Raw genomic sequence first — 18,317 nt, 5'->3', positions numbered from 1 at the left:
AATGCCAACCCTCCTCCTCTCCGTGCCCCTGCCCTTCCCTCCATCCCCCCACTTCCTGTAGCCTCTCAGGCAGTCGGCCTGTCTACATGGCATTCAGCTTTGTCCACATAATACACAAACGAACAAACAGACAGCTTAATTTACTAAACAAAACAAAACAAAAAACAATAAAACAAAACAATAAAAAATCCCGAAAGGTCAAGACGTTAAGTAATAAAACCTTATTTACATTTTACACATTTTTTTCTTGGTTTTTCAGCGTGATAACTCGCTCCTTCTCCCTCCTCGTCTTCTCAGCACATTTTTGCTTCGCGTCAAAAACTTTTTTTTTAATAGAGAATACTGAAAACACGCAGAAGAAAACGGCGCGGACGATTCCTTCCAACATTCTTGCTCTCCTCTCCTTTTTCCATTCTCACTCTCACTTTTTTTATACTCCTCCCCCAAGCCCCCACTCTTTTTTTTCCTCTTTTCCTCCTCGTTTCTTATTGGCTGTCAGGTTTAGCCCACCTTCTGTGGGTTGGTGGCGCGTACCCCCTGCTCGTAGGTGATTCGCTGGCTGATCAGGTACTGTGCAGCCTGTGTGGCGGCCTGGGAACCCGTGATGGTCACCTTCCTATTCCGAGTTCCGGGGATGAACTCGCCTTTCTTGGAGATCTGGATCCTGGCACCGGTCAGCTCCTGGTACTCCACTAGCGTCTTCCCTCCTTTCCCCAAGATGGCTCCCACCAGGTTTTCTGGCACAGCGATCTCGACCACTTCCTTTGCTCCTTCTGCTAGCTTCTCCGTGGCCAGTAGAGATGATGCCACCAGTGGTGATGCAGCGCTTAAGTAGCCATTGGTGGCCCCTGTGGCGGCAGCCAGGGATCCCAGGGAGAACCCTCCAAGACCGGCTGCTGGGTGAGCTGCGCTGGTGGATGCATCGCTGGCGTAGGATGCTAATAAATTAGCTGCGGCGGCAGCTGCTGGATTAGCATTAGCTGCTACGGCGGCTAACACCCCTGAGGCTGCAGCGGGGTTCAGCCCCAGGCCCAGGGAGTTGGTGTTGTAGCCGTAGCTGGCCAGAGTGTTGAGGGCAGAGGTGATGGCCAGCAGGTCATTGCCTGAGAGGCTGGACATGGTGGTCGGGAAGGCCCCGACCCCTGCCAGGCCGGCCTGGCCGAGCAGAGATGAGGCCGTGGCGGCCGCGGCGGCTGCCGCAGCCGGCATGACTTCGGTCGAGTTGGCGTATGGGGAGCCGGTGGGGTTGGAGTTGGCGACGGGCCCTGTGATGTTGGAGTAGGAGATATTGAGGCAGGAGGAGCTCTGTGGGTCCTCCTGGATCTTCTGGACGATGATCTCCACAGCTTTACGGTTCTGCTCGGGCTCCCCGCTGATGGTGACCACGCGCTCCTGCAGGTTGATGCCCTCTGGCTTTTGGGATAACTGGACCCACGCCCCAGACTGTTCCATCACCGCCTTGACTGTCGCTCCACCTTTACCAATGATTAACCCCGCCGTGCTGTTGGGGACAATCAGCTTGGCCTAGTGAGAGGGGGAGGGGTGGGTGGAGGAAAAGAGGAAATAAAGAGAAAAAAAAATCATAGGTTATTGATCTGTGACACAAGTTTCATCATAATCATAGCAAATCTGCCTTAGCTAGCAAATAATATAAGCACCTGAGTGAGTTCCTTTATTGACTGGACAGTTAAAAAAAAGACGTTGTGATGTTACGATTTAACACGCATGACAACAACCGTCCTTGAACTGAAACTACACAGTGCAATGACAAAATTATGAATTATGTGATAAAGGCTTGTTGAAAAAAATCATTCTTTTGTCACTCAAAATATAAAAAAAACGACGCAGACATTGTTCAGCTCAAGAGTAGACGTTAAAGACGTCAGCCAGAAGGTCAGCCATTAAAAAAAGGACTTTGCCAGGACCTGCTTTTCAGAGGTGGCCTCGAGAAGGACGGGAGACAAAAAGAGCCGAAGAAAAGATGCAGAGAAAAAGTCTGAACCACGTTTGAATACAGAGAGAGCAAGAAGGAGAGAGTTCCTAATGTGCTCTCTCTGTGTGTGTGTGTGTGTGTGTGTGTGTGTGTGTGTGTGTGTGCGTGTGTCAGCATCAGCATCAACGACCACCACCTGAACACATAACGAATAAAGACCTTTTCTTTTCGTTTCTTTGGTGCATAACAGAGAGAAAAGAGGAGAAAGAGATGAAGTGTGAGTAGGTGAGAGAACAGGAGACAAAGAAGTAGAGCGAGGTAAACAGAGTGGGAGGGAAGGATGGAGGAGAGAGAGAGAGAGAGAGAGAGGAATTCTAAAGAGGCTACTTGTGTGAAAAAAATAACATTGACTCCCAGGGGTCAGCGTTGCCATGGAAACACAGCTCCAGCATTCAAAGGGTAGTGAAAGGGAGTAAGGCATTGACACACACACACACAGACACAGACACAGACACACACACACACACACACACACACACACACACACACACACACACACTCTCCATGTCCAAACACAGCACAGAACAGAATATTTCATTTCACATATTTTCATGTGGTGAATTATTGCTGTTATACTATTCTTCATATAACACCAAAATACTAATGTATCGGTTAATGAATGAAAATGATGCACTTTAGGAAAGTGCTGTGATGAGGGTGATCACAACTTAATGTGCGATCAACCTCGTTACTATATATACTATATAATTATTATTGATTGCTCCAGTTATATTTACAAGTGATCTTTAAAATGTCTAATTCTGTAAAAAAAAAAAAGTTGTTTTATCCAACCAACAGTCTGAATTGAAAAGATAGAGAAGACAGATATTTTTTCTTGTCAAAAAAATAATGAGACAATTAATTGATTAGTTAACTATTATTATTTGACTGTGTTTAAATGTGCACTTTGTCCAGCTGTCCAATGAGGGCTCTCTAAATATATGAATTTAATCAAAAACATAGAAAAATTATATTTTTCATTTCCAAAATACATTTGAATATTATTATCATAGGTGCACACATTTCTGGGGATGACATGACAACACTTTTCTTTCTTTCACTTTCTCAATTTTAAATGAGAGATTTAGAGGGAAAGCAAATTGAGCTGAATTTTGTTAAGTACCATGATCACTATTTCTCTGAGTTAAACAGTCACTGATCAGCAGGGCTCTTTCATTCAAAGGCAGAGAGGCCTCGCTGTCAAATTATCTTAACAAACCGTCTCCACAAAACCCGACTCAATCCGAGAAACTGCAGTTTTGCCCTTTAACAGCCAGCTGAAGTGGAACCCTCATATCTACTCTATATTTCCCTACTCCATCTGATAACATACAAGCAGATCTGATGTCTGCAGGTCTGGCCTGAGGTCTTAAAGAACCTGGTGTGTGCAGGTTCACTGCTGCTCCGTTGACGTAGGCAGTGAGTGACGCAACAGTCTGCTGCAGCACTGACCTCCACGTGCAATGAAAGCCTCACTCTGCTGAATGGAAACAGACCGGGAGAACGTCTGAGACACAACATTCAGCAGGAAAACTTTTGTTGCAACTTGTTGAAACAAAAATCTGTTACTTTGCTCCACAGTGCAAACAAAATGATAGAAATTGTTTCTGCAATGTTGTCTTTCTCAAACAAGGACACCTTCAGGAGATGTTATCGACTTCTGCTCCACATTAGCCGCCTGGCAAATAAGTGTGTTTGTGCACGGACGCCACACTTTCTCCTCTTAGCATTGATTCCACCCTCTGCAGAGCAACTCCCGACAAAGCTTCCACAGCTATCTCCTCTCTGCCTGAACGACAAATATTCATATTGAGAGCAGAAAGATAGAGTGTGGGCTGGAGAGAGAGGAGGAGGGAGGACTGAACAGATAAAAAGACTTGGCCTTGATAAAGAAAAGAGGACGATAAAATGAAAGAGAGGGAGGGAGAGAGGGGGTGATCGATTTAACAAACTGGGAGAAAAGAAAAACTGATGCACCATTTTCTTTTGTTTTCTGTCTGAGAAAAGGAAGAAAAGAAGAAAGGAAAAATCCAAACTGAGAGGGATCAATTCAACTTACAATAGAAAAATGCCAAGGCTATTCCAATTACCTTCCCAGCTTTACCCCCCACCCCTCCTTCCCTCCCCTTTGCTGGAGTTTTAAGCCGAACATCATCTGCGCGGCGGCGGCCTTGATGCAGCGGTTTGTTGCCACGCTGCACAGCTTGCTCTCTGCACCGCAGCTTTCAGTGAGGCGGAAGATGAATTTACATAGAAATAGAAAATTAGGCGGGAGCCGATAATACGAGCGACTTCAAACCTGCAGACAGCGTCACATATTCACTTCTCGCTGCTTCAAGTTGAATATTAGAGAATTATCTTTCCCCTGTGAGTGTTTGTTTGTGAGCTGTCTCTTTGTGGGATTAACAGGTGCGTTTTTTTTTCTCTCTTTTGTTCATTTGTCTTTTCTTTCAGAACAAGTGGAAGTTTGTAGTCCATGTCTATTGATCGGCGGGTTGTTAGTGTGAGGCACGTACACAGCGAGGCTCCTTCAACACGCCTGTTTACGCCCTGCTGCTATCAGAGGCTCTGCTACAATCTGCAGCCCTGTGTAGATTAATGAGAAGAGCAAAGTGCTAACAAAGTGTGAACACTGCTGAGGCTGAGACGCTTTATTTTCTGTTGAGCTCAACTTACCTTTAATAGCAGAAAGCCCTTAGAGCTGGGGGCTTTGTTTGAAATCACAAGAATGTTATATATAATCAGATTATCATATTTAATGTATATTTCAAATTGATGTTCAAACTCTTTTAATGACTGATTTTTTTTTAAGTCATGCTTACTTCAAACGCAGGCTATATACTGCAGTTTTACAGAGACTCCATGGTGGTATGATTAAGTTGGCAATTGAAAGTAACATGGTAAATTCAAATCTAATCATAAATCAGTTTTTTGTCTTATATCATCCGCTTCAGTTTTCCATACCGACGCTGTACTAACCACTCCAGTATATGCTGGATGATTTATGATGACCTGTTACGGTTTTGATGAACATTCACATTATTTACTAAACATACGTGAACCAATATTCACATTTTTTGGGTGTAGTTTGGATAAAAGTCTCCAACAGATGGAAACATTTATACGGAGATTCCTCTTTTCCCCTTGATCTCCAGTCTGTGATTACAGCAGGGCGTCAGTTTGGGCTGTAAAAGGTTTGAAAACTGTTTGCCAACAAAAAAATATCTCTCCTTAGCGCTCGTCGATGCCTTAAATTTCATTTGGAAGTCTAATTTTGCATCGGAAAATGTTCCAGCACATTTTTGTTTCGAGTGGCAGCGTTTTCAGAAGGGTTGTTTTTGCGGCAGGGAGATGAGCGGGCGGTGGGGGGTAAAAATGGAGACAAGGGATAAAAGAAGTAAGTGACAAGCAGCGAGGGAGGGAGCCGAAAAGATTTTACCCATGAGCCCTTTCATCCTCTGCACTCTGCACTGAAACATTCTCTCTCTTTCACACACACACACACACACACACACACACACACACACACACACACACACACACACACACACACACAGTGTTGGTGTAGAAGTGGGAGGATAAACAGTGGCGTACAGCGATGTCTGATCCCTCCTGGCGCTAATGATCACATCTACCATCTTCCTATCCAACTGATTCTCTGCTAATGAGGTTCTCCGCTCGCCTCCTCTCCTCCTCCGCCTGCTCTGCTTTTCTTTCCTCACATTTCTCTCTTTCCATATTGTCGTTTTTCTCTCCTTCTATCTCATGTTTACGGGATTATAATGGTTTTAGACCTATCATTCTATATATAGCTTTTTAAACCTACATACTCCATCTTTCCTCACGCGTTGCATCATGGTGGGTTTTTTTTTCCGCCGCAGTCTTACAGTGCATTTCAATCTTTCATTCCTTTCTCTCTCCTCTGTTCATAAAACCAAACCTCCTCTTACAAGGTCAAACACACACACACGCAAACACACACACAATCCGCACACACTCAATCTGAAGGGTGTTTTTAATGTGAAATCATCATCTTCATCCTGCTTTTTTTAGCTGACGCTGTTGGTTCGGCTCGCTCTAATGGCCAACTCAGTCGCGCAGCCTCCTACCTTCCCACAATCCTCTGCTCCCAGCACCTTTCTGCAGAGCCGCCACAAAGAAGAAGATTATGTGACAGTTGGCAGCATGCAGGCAATCGCTCCTACAGTGATGGCTCTTTCATGTTTTTTTTTTCTTTTCCTCAGCTGCTCTGGTTTAAGGGTCTTTTGAAGTTTTTTTTTCTACATTCTCTGATCTCTAGTGTCTCCCTTTCTGTTTTATTATTTTATATCTATATATACACACACAAACATATATATACCATATACATGTAACAAGAAGATTGATTTCATATTATATTATTATTATAATAGATATTTTTGCCTTTTTTAAGGCATATGAAATATATGTACATATATATATATATTATATTATAATATATACATATATATATATTATATGCCTTAAAAAATACATATATCTACATATATAGAGAGAGGAGAGGAGAGGAGAGGAGAAGAAGGGTTTGCCTTCCATCCAGCTGCTGACTAGAACGTCCTGTTGCTGCAGCTGCTGGGCTGAGGTCTTAGGTCAAAGCCAATCTCCTGTTCATGAATACACTCAGGCAAACAGTGTGAAGGAGCAAGGATGGGAAGTGTTGACTTCAGCAGGGATGCCGGCTTAGCAGATAAGCCCAAATCAATGTCAACAGCAGAGAGGGGCAATTTGATTCAAGAACAACTTGGAGCCAGTTCAGGGTTTGACTGTTGGTGGTTTATGGAGGCCAAAACTGTCAAATTGATAAGAGCTTATACTTTGAACCAACAGTCTTTATATTTATATTAGATATTAGATATTTAGTGATTTCTCGGACTCAACAGTTAAGCCAACGCGGGACACCTCTTTAGATTGTTGATGCTTACAGCCTCTTCCAGCTGAGCCACAAGTTTTGCTCTGGTCGGACGAGGTTCGACCAGCCTGTTGTCAGTGGGCACAGATCAGATGATTTTGCAGGAGCCTGGATCAGCCTTTAACAAGTCTGATCTGTGAAGCACATCTTTTAAAATTCAAAAGGCCGCGCTGCAGAGTGTCCTCATCATCTATAAGAGAAAGTTTAATCCCCTGTAGGCAGCTGTGCTCTCTTCATCTACTTCTGTGACCTTGCTACACTTAAACATCCTCCCTGCCCTCAGCAGAGACGGCTGAGATGTAGAACCTCATGCTCTCTCTCTCTCTCTCTCCCTCCCCCTCGTTCTTGTCCAATAAACTCATAGTCTGATGAATGAACAGAGCGGACAAGAGAAGATGTTCCTCAGCGATCGAGCAGATTGAGGAGAATTCCTCTACTAAGTTGCTGTGGAGTCTCCCTGTTGCTCTGAAGCAGACAGACGGACGGAGGCCGAGGGGGCAAATGTTTTGCTTTGCTTCATCAAAGCGTGCAGGTCATTTTGTGCATCTGTGAATGTGTGTATGTGTGTGTCTGCTTGTGTGTGTGTGTGTGTGTATGTGTGTGTGTGTTGGTTTTGCATAGATAAGTAGTAGTGATAAGCTAACAGGGTCCTGAGGTCATCGAAGCACGGAAATCTGAGAGAACAATGTCTCATTTAACAAACCAGGAAGCAAGCAAACTGTATACAACCGTGACAAGACGCACACACACAATCCCACACAGACACACACACACACATGCACACACCGTTTTATGGTAGGTATGTTTGGGTTTAACCTTGACGTGCAGATGTATTAACACACAGCTCCTCTGGTCTCTGTCCCTTCTGTCTACATTCTGATTTTTTACGAAACCAAACTCTGAGCAGAACAAACAAACACCGACGCTGTCAGACATTTTTCATTCACACTAAGCTGGAAATATTTCAGTCTGTGAGGCGTCATGTTGAATAAGTTATGGCCCAGGCTCCACATGATTCAGTTTTTACTGCTAAAGATAAAAAAAAGTTTTCTTTAAAATCTCCTGAGATGTCGGAGCTAGTTAAAGTTTGGCCACCGTGAGCTGATGCACAAAAACAGACTTCAGAGGATTAAAGCAGGCTTGTATTATTGTTTTCATTTGAGGCTGGATTATCTCATCCCAAAGAGTAACAAAAAAATCCATGAGAACAGTTAAACTGCAAGTAAATCTGAAAGGGTTTTACTTTTGCATGCAGTCCACAGATATTTTTTGATTGTGTGAGATTTGTTATTGTAGTTTAACTCTTCATGCAAACTGCACATTGATGTAAATACATTCACGTTTTAATTGTTTGATTAAACTTTGATTAAATCCCATATTTATAACCTGCTCCACACCACGAAAAATTACGAATAATCAGAAATCAAAAAGTGAAAACTCTTCTCTTTCCCGCTGATTCTCTCTCCTCTTTCTCTCCCTTTCCTCTGTCTGTCATCCCTCCTTCATCCCTCCATCTTTCCATTCGTTCCTTCCTTTCCTCTTCTGTCTCTCACTATGTCGGAGCTGTCATGGTGGTAATGATGGGCCGCCCTCTCATCCAAACTTTGTGTCGCGTTCCATCCAGGTCACAAGGCCCTCTGTCAGCGTTGCCATTGAAGGTCAAACGCACAGACACACACACACACATGCACACGCGAGCGAAGGTACGCACGCACGCACGCACGCACGCACGCACGCACAAAGACCCACATGGAGTCACATTTTCACCTGTATTCATGTGTAAAATGTGTAAACAATCCTTCACAGGCAGACGTACAGAAAAACAGATAAACACCCCAAACAATACACACATGTTCTCTTAGATGTACATGCACGCATCCACACACTCGCACACACACACACACAGTTCGAGTGGAGGACAGCGGACAACTGTTGAGGCTGCTGGCATTTGAACTTTGAAGTCTTAAGCAGGGGACTTCAGCTTAATCTTCCTCCTCCTGATCCACAGGCTTAGTCGCCTCTCTCTCGCTCTCTCTCTCCCTCTCCCACTCTGCCTCTACCTCGCTCGCTCCCTCTGCCTCTCCCTCATCACCCTGTCTGTCTCGATCTGTCTGTGTCATCCCTCTTTTTCCATCTCCCTCGCCGTCTTTCAGCTTTCCTTCTCTGGCTCATCCAGGAGCACAGAAACCCCCCTGCGGGTTAAAAATAACTGTAGGACAGAAGAGCTGGGCTACAATGACTGACAGCCAGGGAACGTGGTGTTAACTGGGACGACTTTATACACAGGCACACACACCCACAAGTATATCCATACACGCTTGTACTGTATATGTGGTGCTTGTACACACAAAGATTTTTTCCTGACTCCCTCACCAGGGTTTTTTCTGCATTTTGTTCCTGCTGTGCGTCAACACGGAGCTGCAGGGATGGATGTATTTTTGTAGGAAGTTAAAATCACCCTGGTTCCCTTTAATGGGATTTTTCCATTGGCTTTTGGATTGTTGCAGGAAATAAGCTCTGTGACAAACACAAGTTTATGATACTTAATCAAATAATTCTTCAGAAGGATAATCTTCACAAATGAACACAACTTTATGATTTTTGAAGCTTAAATACAATCGGCAGAAGTAAAAAGCTAATGTTGCTAATGTTAGGCTACAAATGAACTGCGCCACTGTCACATGACTTCAGCGTCACCATCACTAAACTTCCACCTTGTAGTTTAATTTAGCTCTTACTTCTTCTACAAAAGCAAGTAACAGTTTGTAAGAGCACGAGTTTAAACACAACGAGGGTGTGAAGGTGAGCTGATGAGTAGATCGGTTTTCATGTTCAGCGTGATGATGTTTAACGTCCCTGACAACCTCTGTAGTCTCATTTAGCCACTTGTTAGCAAACAGCCTTTTTTTAAGAGACATAAAAGCTTTAAAACAATCATGACTGGGGTATTTAGTGACATATTTTATGTTGTTGAATAAAACATGAAAATGTGTTGAAAATAAACCCATTCAAAAAACCCACAGACTTTGGGACAAGGGAACCTGAAGTGCTAATATGCTAACTAATTTCCTGCAGCACATTATGCACACATGAACACACTCTTGCATTTATAATATATAATGTATACACTTTACATCTTTACATCTGCATCTCGTCCTGTTGTAGTTTAAGATCTCCTGAGCAGATTTTCCTCTGGGAGCATTAAACTCATCATCATGAGCTTGTAGATATCTGCACATACACACAGCATGAAAGTTTACTGTGTGTGATTTTCTCGCCTTAACAGGTTAAAGCTCAGAGACAAGTCCATTTCAAAACACTGGCACAAGCTTAGACAAAACGTCAAAATATTACAGCTTGACGCATGAAAAATGTTTGTGTAAACAACAGTTCAGACCACAAATCACGTTTTTTGGTGACTGCTAAACATTATGTGCGTTTCCTTTAACTGCCTAAACGCTCCCCCTGGCTCCATCATCACGTCCATGCTGTGCAGCCAAGACTTGTTCAAACCCACAAAATCTCAAGTTTCCAAAGATACCAAACATGTCCAGCTGAATTCTGGGGATGAGTGCAGACAGTAAATTGATGCACAGTAAATCTAGAATTTTTCCACTTGATGCTGGATGTAAGGAAAACATCACGTATTGTAACTTCAGTGAAGTGTTGGAACGAGCACATGTAGAATATACTTGGAGATGATGCCTTTTGTTGACAGGAGAGTTTTCTGTTTGAACAGCAGGATCGTTATTCCTAGTCGTCTTCTTGTCTGTCACATTAATCCTTCATAACCCTCTTTTTCTCTTTTCCTCCTCCCAGATTTATGAGTTATTACTAGATTATTCCCGACGGGTGCAAAGAGGAATTATGCGATTATATTTTGTTTTTACTTTTTTGAAGTGGTGGATGATCACTGATGTGCAGTCTCTGTCGGTGAAGGAGGAACTACTCAGATCCCTTACTTAAGTAAAAGTGACAAAGTAAATATACAACTAAAAGATCTGCATTCATAAGTAAAAGTATCATCAGCAAAATGTATTTAATCTGTTTAGTGTTAGTGAAATGTAAAAAAAAAAAAAAAAGCTATTTTAATACGTAATAATATCAGGCAGAATATTAAACTTCTTGTATCGTCACAACACAGCTGGAAGTTTATTTCTGGTTAAAGTCCGATCGTAGCTGAAAAATTAAAGCCTCCTGGCTACGTTTTAAAATGAATCTTGGTCACAGTTAAATAGTAAAAATGTCAACTGACAGAATACGATGATCTGGAAAACTAATCTCCAAACATCGACTTCCCGAACTCCTGATACTGACTATAAATCACTAATGAGAATATCCACTGATGGAATTTGTAGGAGGCCGCGTTGAGTATTAACATGCGTGAGACATGAGGGGGAGGAGTGATCGGTGCGATAATGAATCAAATCCCCCTCAGACGCATTAGAAGATCATACCTGCTGATCATTTTTTATCCTCCTCCACACAGCAGAACGCTCTCAGTCTGCTGCTGCATGTGAGGCGACACAGACAACGGTTTCCTGGCAGAGGAAAGAAGAGTCCTTTAAAAAAAAGCATCACCTGCTGTGTCGCACGCTCATACAGCAACACTCAGACATAAGCTTCTTCGATTGGGTGTCAAAATAAAGAGAATACAGTGTTACAGGTAAAATAAAAACATATTACTCAACAACAGAAAATCTTTTTATGTAATGAACTGTCGCTCCTGTCTTTCTTCCTCTGTGTTTACCTCCTCTCCTCTCATCCCCTCTGTCCAGCAGCCCACAAGGAGAAAGGTCAAAAACACCATAAAACCTCCCTCCCTTCTGCTGAAGCCGCTCCCCATGAGGCAGGACTTTTTTTTTTTTTGCATGTACATCACACCTGCTACAATTTTTCCTCCTCGTTTTTTTTTTTTTTTTTTTGCGCATGCCCCCCACAGAGACACAGAGAAAGAAAAGAATGTGACAGGACGTGAGAAAGGAGGCAGAATGTCACATCTGTAGTTGATTTCTCTGTGTGTGGTTTTCATATGTTCAGGTCATTCGGTGCAGTCGAATATGAAATACAGCAGAGTTAGTATAATGCAGACACTCAATCATCTCCGTTTGGAGCAGATAAGAGGAACAGTGTGTGCGTGCGTGTGCGTGTGTGTGTGCGCGTGCGTGTGTGTGCGTGTGTGTTATTCTGCTGACTCAGCATGAGGCAGAGACGTTACATAAGAAGGTTTGAAAGCAACAAACTGTAAAACCCTGATCACAAGACGAGAGAATACGACGTTTTGCCGGTGCGCCCTGTATGTTCTTTATTTATCACTGCTGCCATGTGAGTTTTGATTGAGTTTAACTTGTTAAAGCAGCTATTATTGATATTTTTCATAATAACAACCATGACGATACGAAACAGGTCATTCACAGTGATGAGCCTACAGAGAGTTGTCACCTAAAACCCGATCTAAAACCTGGCTGCACACCACCTCTTCGGCAACAACCAGCAGACGGACACTGTTAGAGAGCAGCTGGTGAACACAGTGGAGCATTGAGCAGCTAAAGAGCCAGATATTTCCCTCAGGGGCTGGTGGAGACCAAAAACAGAGATAAAAGAGAGTGTTGGACAGAAACATGACTCCAAATGAATGATGTTGTTCCATAACTGCTGGATATGGAAATGATTCTGCAATGTTGTGCCTGCAAGTTGTTTCTATTGTGCCTAAGTGGCCAAACACTCAGTTATTGCAGGTTTAAGTAAGATCATTTCTCCCAGGCACAAGACAAATGATGTCATCCATCTGTCTGTCCATCCATCCATCCATCCAACCATCCGTCCGTCCATCCATCCATCCAACCATCCGTCCGTCCATCTATCCAGAGCGCTGGTTCTAACAAATCTCTCGTCCAATTTTGTAAAAAAAAAAAAAATCTCCCTTTTCTCTTTATTAGCAAAGACCAACGTACAACAGATTCACTGAGACTTTGACCAGCTGAAATAACGTGAATATATGAGCTGTAGCTGCAGGGCAACATGAAGCTTCTGTCTGGTCATGTGATCTTTGCAAGCAGGTGTCTGCACTCAGCTGAAGAGTTGTCAGAGAAAGATGAAACGAAGTCGACCAGAGTCTTCTGCGACGAGGCGATCAGCTGATCATATCATGTCTGTCTCAGTGGTCAGAATCTCCCAGGTAGACTTTCATGCGTGTCATTAGAGTTATTTTTGACTTTAATCACTCACAAATGCTGAGAGCTGAACCCAGATGGATTTGATGAGGGATTTGAAAGGATTCAGATTCAATTAAAAAGCTATTGAAGGCCAGTGCTATTCATTTATTCCTCCATTCATTGATCGGCAACAACAACAACACAGAACTTCTCACTGTTGGTGTGTTTGACTCAGTTTTTGGCTGAAGCTGAATTATTTCTATCTTGCCAACTCAGTTCAGAGTCTAACACTCCCACCCCTTCATCATCTGACACAAAGTGAGCCAGACTACTTTTCCTGACATTTATGACTAACTTCCTGTGCAGGGAGGCAATAACAGGAAGAAGGAAACAGGTGTTCATGCTGGAGGTGAAAGGTCACAGGAAATGGCTTCTCTCTCCTGCAGGAAGAGGTCAGAGGGAGCAGCCAGGAAAACAAAAAAAAAGAAGAAAAAGACTGGAGTGGATGTGAGTAAATGCTTCTGTACTGTATCTGTGTGTGTGTGTGTGTGTGTGTGTGTGTGTGGGTGTTCATCTTTCAACGCTGCTCTTGGTACAACTGTACAACGTCAAAGTCCCGCTGCAGTTTTCAGTCTGAATAAAGGCGAGTGCGGGGCAGCGCCGGCCAAAAATAGCCCCAGAATAATACCACAACAAAACCACAGCCCATTTACAGCTGATCTCACAGGGGACGCAGCTCCTGCTCGGCAGCTCACTTCCAAACACCATAATGCAACAGTAACAGTGGAGAGGGCATGTTTTACTGTCAATATGAATACTGTATTGATTGCAGTAAGTAGGTGATGCCTCACTACATTACACATAAACAATATATGGGAGGTCTCAGAGGGCTTTGGCTTTTATGTAACGATCGCTGATGTTTATGTGCTGCTGCCCGGGGGGGTTTCTTCAGACTGGATTTATACACACACACACACGCACACACACACACACACACACACACACACAAAAACCAGAGGTAAATGGATGATCACAAACGAGTTACCAAAAACTTAGACCCGCAAATACGCCTCCTGTAGCTGCAGCCAATCATACATCTTACTTCTCATACAGTATGACAAGAGTTAGACACGTGCAGGGGCGCCGGCTGCAGCCGTAACACTGTAGAAAACATAGATGTTGTGTCTGTCACGTCACCTGCAAGTTAGAATTTGGATTTATTGCCTTCACCTTCTCTTGTCAGTTGTTTTAATTAAAATTTATGCAACATGTAGGAGCCTGGGTGGAGCTGAGGTGGGTGGAGCTGAGGTGGGTGGAGCTGAGGTGGGTGGGCCATCAGCAAACAACACAGAGTGCTACAGGCTGAAAGTCTTGTCAGTCAAAGCAAGCCAGCCCCCAAGACACCTCTCCTCAAGCCTGAATGTCATTTTAATGGAACATTAGTTTTAATCATGTTAGATGGGGTTGAAATGAACTATTCAGACCTACTTCTTGTGATAAATAACTATGTGTTTGTATTTTGTATTTTCATAGATCGGTTTGACTTCACTTTAAAACAGTGCTAGTATCTGGTGGCCATTACAGGAACCGAACCTGACATCTTCCTACATTGGCTTCAATATTCAGGGACAAAGACTGCAAATTAGCTCAGACTGATAAATACTCTGATAATACACTGTATGTGGCATAGGGTTTCCACCTATCCCGTATAATACGGGATCGTCCCGTATTAGAAAATTAAATGCTGTCCCCTATTTGTGTATATGTCTGATCTTAAACAGCACCCTGCAGGAACTACTGTGCTTATATTATACAATAACCAACATAGGTAACAAGGCAATAATCAGCAAATTGATTATTGCCTATTGCTGATATTCCATCCATTCACTTAAATTTGGGGCTGAAGGTTGAGATAGCTTTTTTTTTTTTTTTTAAATTTCATGAATATGCTTGACAGCATCATTATTAAAATGTTGGATCTCTTATTTCTTCACATAGAGGGTGGCAACGCTCATGTGGCATTACTCTCTTTAGTGTATAATAAATGCTTGTTTATGTATTTAGAAAATTAGTTTAATTTTATGTCATTAGAAAATAGAAATAAACAGTTTATCATTCAGTATTATTAAAAGAAAAATATAGCAAATACAATCTCTAATGTGGTGTGAAGTGCCAAACTAATTTGTTTACATTTGGTGCATGAGTCAGTTTGCATCTCTCAGGTTTTGAGAGCCCTCACCACCTCTACAAACTCTCAATATTTAAACCACACTCTCCATCGTAACATTAGAGTGTGCTGCAGTGTGAACACGCGTGTGACGATGCTTTACATGAGTGTGTTGAGAGGTGGAAACAAAAACAAACACTAAATAATCAAAGTCCTCAAGTCATTCAATAAAGTCTCTTCCTCTCCTCGTGTCCCGTCAGAGCCGGTGAAAGAATTCATTCAGCTCATAAATCTTCTTCTTCTTCTTCTTCACTGGTCGGTTGTCCCGTCACGTGGCCTTGAAGTGCGGCGTGTTGTCTGTCGGTGTCGTCGCTGCTGCTCTGTTTTTCTTTCTATCAGCAGCTGCTTCTTCCAGCGAGGCTCTCTGTCACTCTGCAGCTGTCGGCTAACAAGAGTTCAGATCTGCATCCAGCTTTCAGTCACCCACTCAGCCGGACCGACTCTCGTTCCTGGCTCTGTTTGCTCCCCCCCTCTCTTTCTCTATCTGTCTTCATGTCATCTTCCTCCATGCTTTTCTGTTTCCCCCTCTTCCTTTCAGCCTCTCGATCCAACTCTCTTCCTCCGACAACATCACAAACACCCTTCAAATATCTGCTCTCTCTCTCTCTCTCTCTCTCTCTCTCTCTCTCTCTCTCTCTCTCTCTCACCCAATCCCAGGGGTTACGCAGTAATGCCAACACCACATGCTGCAACAGCCGGACTCTTGACAAGGAGAAGATATTTTATCCACAACCCGAAATAGTAGACAATCAACGGCTGCAGCGCACTGGACACCAATTCATCTTTCACAAGCACACATGTGTAAGATGGTGTGTATGTCAACGTGTGTGTGTGTGTGTGTGTGTTGTCATGAACTCCATTCCTCGGATCAAAGTGAGTTTGTGTTGTTTTGGTTACAAAACTGTTTCCACAATGACAACCATGCTTTTAAAACCCTGTGAGGGTCGACCAAGACGTCTTAAATTACCACCAGCTCACTACCCCGACTTTAAGTGTGTGTATGAGTGTGTCTGCGTATGTGTTTGTTGGGGTACTGTGTTTTTATTCCAAATATTACTTTTACATTCATTTTTCTTCCATATATCATTTCTTTTATACTATTAAATAGTTTTCAGCAGAAACCCATGAAACGACATGAGCATGACATGAGAAAGTATTTTTTTCCAAGCGTCTGGTGTGCAGCAGAAACTTTGAAAATAAATAAATAAAATAATAATAAAATAATAATAATAATAATCATTTCAGGAGCTCCATAAGTCTCTTTTTGTTTTAGAAACAATGGCAACACATTTGGCTGCTCAAAGCACGTCTCTGTACTGTACCACAGTGGTTCTCAAAGTGTGGTCTGGGTCCCAGGAACCCCCTCAAAGACCCCTGGGGGTCCCCGGCAAAGAGGGGAATAGTTTATTTTCACTATAATTGAATCCATGAGTAACACAATGGCAGACATAAATTATTTTTACAATGCATTAAAATGTCACAATAATTATCTTATCATATTTTTTCAACACATTTGTGTGCAAAACATGATGTTTTATATTTATCTTTTTTTTTGTTTGTTTTGTTGGTTTTTTTTCCTTTTGTTTTTTTTGCTGAAATGTGGTGTCTCTGAACGGTGGAGGTCTCTGTGTGTCCAGCAGGGCTGAAGAGGTTATTTTAATGTAGGGGTTTCTTTCTCTCTGTGTGAACATGTGCGTATCTGTGTGTCGTCAAATGCAGCACAAACCCATTTAGTCTCCTCTCTGACGTGGTATAAATAGCCTAAAGAGCAACAGGGGGATTCGCCCTCTATTACAGGCGTCTAAATATCAGCAGCTATTAGCCTGCTTGTCTCCCCGCGGCTGCTCGCCTCGTCCAAAACAGCATTACTCAGCTGTCAGTCTGCCCCGGGCTCAGATGCTCAAGATGCAGAAGATGCAAACTGAATTTAAAAAAAAACACACAGACATATTAACTGTGCAGGAGGAGCAGGTGACAGGGACATACTGAGGCTGGTACTAGAGGAAGAGTTTGACATTTTGTTAACGACTTAGCTTAGCATAAAGACATGAAACAGGGGAAAACTGTAAAAATGTAAAAATGAGAGTTCACTGTTTTATGGGGGGGGGGGGTTCAGCAGTGCTGCATTAACTTTCTGCAGTCTCCACTGGTTGCCTGGCAACTGCAACCTGAGTTTGAAGTGGAAAAAACTTGACTGACCTCAAACCCATCTAGCACCTTTGGGATGAACTGCAGCGCTGAGTAAGAGCCCGACCTCCTCACCAACATCAGTGAGCAGCCGGATGAAATTTAGCATTAAAATTACAAGGCACAAGAAAACAAGACACCATATGTGCAAACAACACTGTTATTTGCATCAGTCGAGTGTGTGTGGGCCTGAGGAGTGTGGGTGAGTAAGTGTATCTGTGTGTGTGTGTGTGTGTGTGTGTGTGTGTGTGTGTGTGTGTACCCTTTATTGATTATTTATGCATAAAACTCAAAACTGCACCTTAGAATTGTGTGCTCGGCAAAAAACCTCTATCTCTGAGGACTGTGTGTGTGTGTGTGTGTGTGTACACAGGTCTGATAACTATAATTATTCAAAACTATAATAGCGTAGCACTCCTTTCCTTCCTCCGCCCCAAATTCTGCTCATGACAGAGGATGAGAAATCGCAGCAGGGGAAAACATACGCAACTCTAACGCAACAGTGGAGCTTAAAGACGTGGAGGATACACAAGACACTTCTGGGGACATTTTTTAAAATGTAATTCAGGTTTTTACTCTGCAGGAGATGTCATCATTTCAGTTTTTCATTTTGACTATTTCTTTTCTTTACTTATAGTTCCTGTAATGTTTTTCAATGTGTGTTTTAATGTGTGTGTGTGTGTGTGTGTGTGTGTGTGTGTGTGTGTGTGTGTGTGTGTGTGTGTGTGTGGTAGAGTGCACTGACTGGCAGGCCCGAACAGTCAATACATGGAAACAATGCCAGACCTGACTAATCAATAGAGAGCG

General features: G+C 42.9%; 1 protein-coding gene across 2 annotated transcripts in view; it reads right to left on the bottom strand.

The window, feature by feature from the left end:
* Positions 1-501: 501 nt before the first annotated feature.
* LOC111216963 (RNA-binding protein Nova-1-like) overlaps positions 502-18,317 on the bottom strand; it is a 76,663-nt gene continuing 58,847 nt past the window's right edge. For both annotated transcript variants that reach the window (XM_022738633.1, XM_022738634.1), the window contains one exon: positions 502-1,524. In XM_022738633.1, coding sequence (XP_022594354.1) covers positions 502-1,524 — 1,023 coding nt within the window. The remainder of the gene's footprint in view (positions 1,525-18,317) is intronic.

The sequence above is a fragment of the Seriola dumerili genome, unplaced genomic scaffold (genome assembly GCF_002260705.1).
Source record: "Seriola dumerili isolate Sdu_G_001 unplaced genomic scaffold, Sdu_1.0 BDQW01000036.1, whole genome shotgun sequence".
NCBI lineage: Eukaryota > Metazoa > Chordata > Actinopteri > Carangiformes > Carangidae > Seriola > Seriola dumerili.
This window is presented reverse-complemented; position numbering and strand designations above follow the sequence as displayed.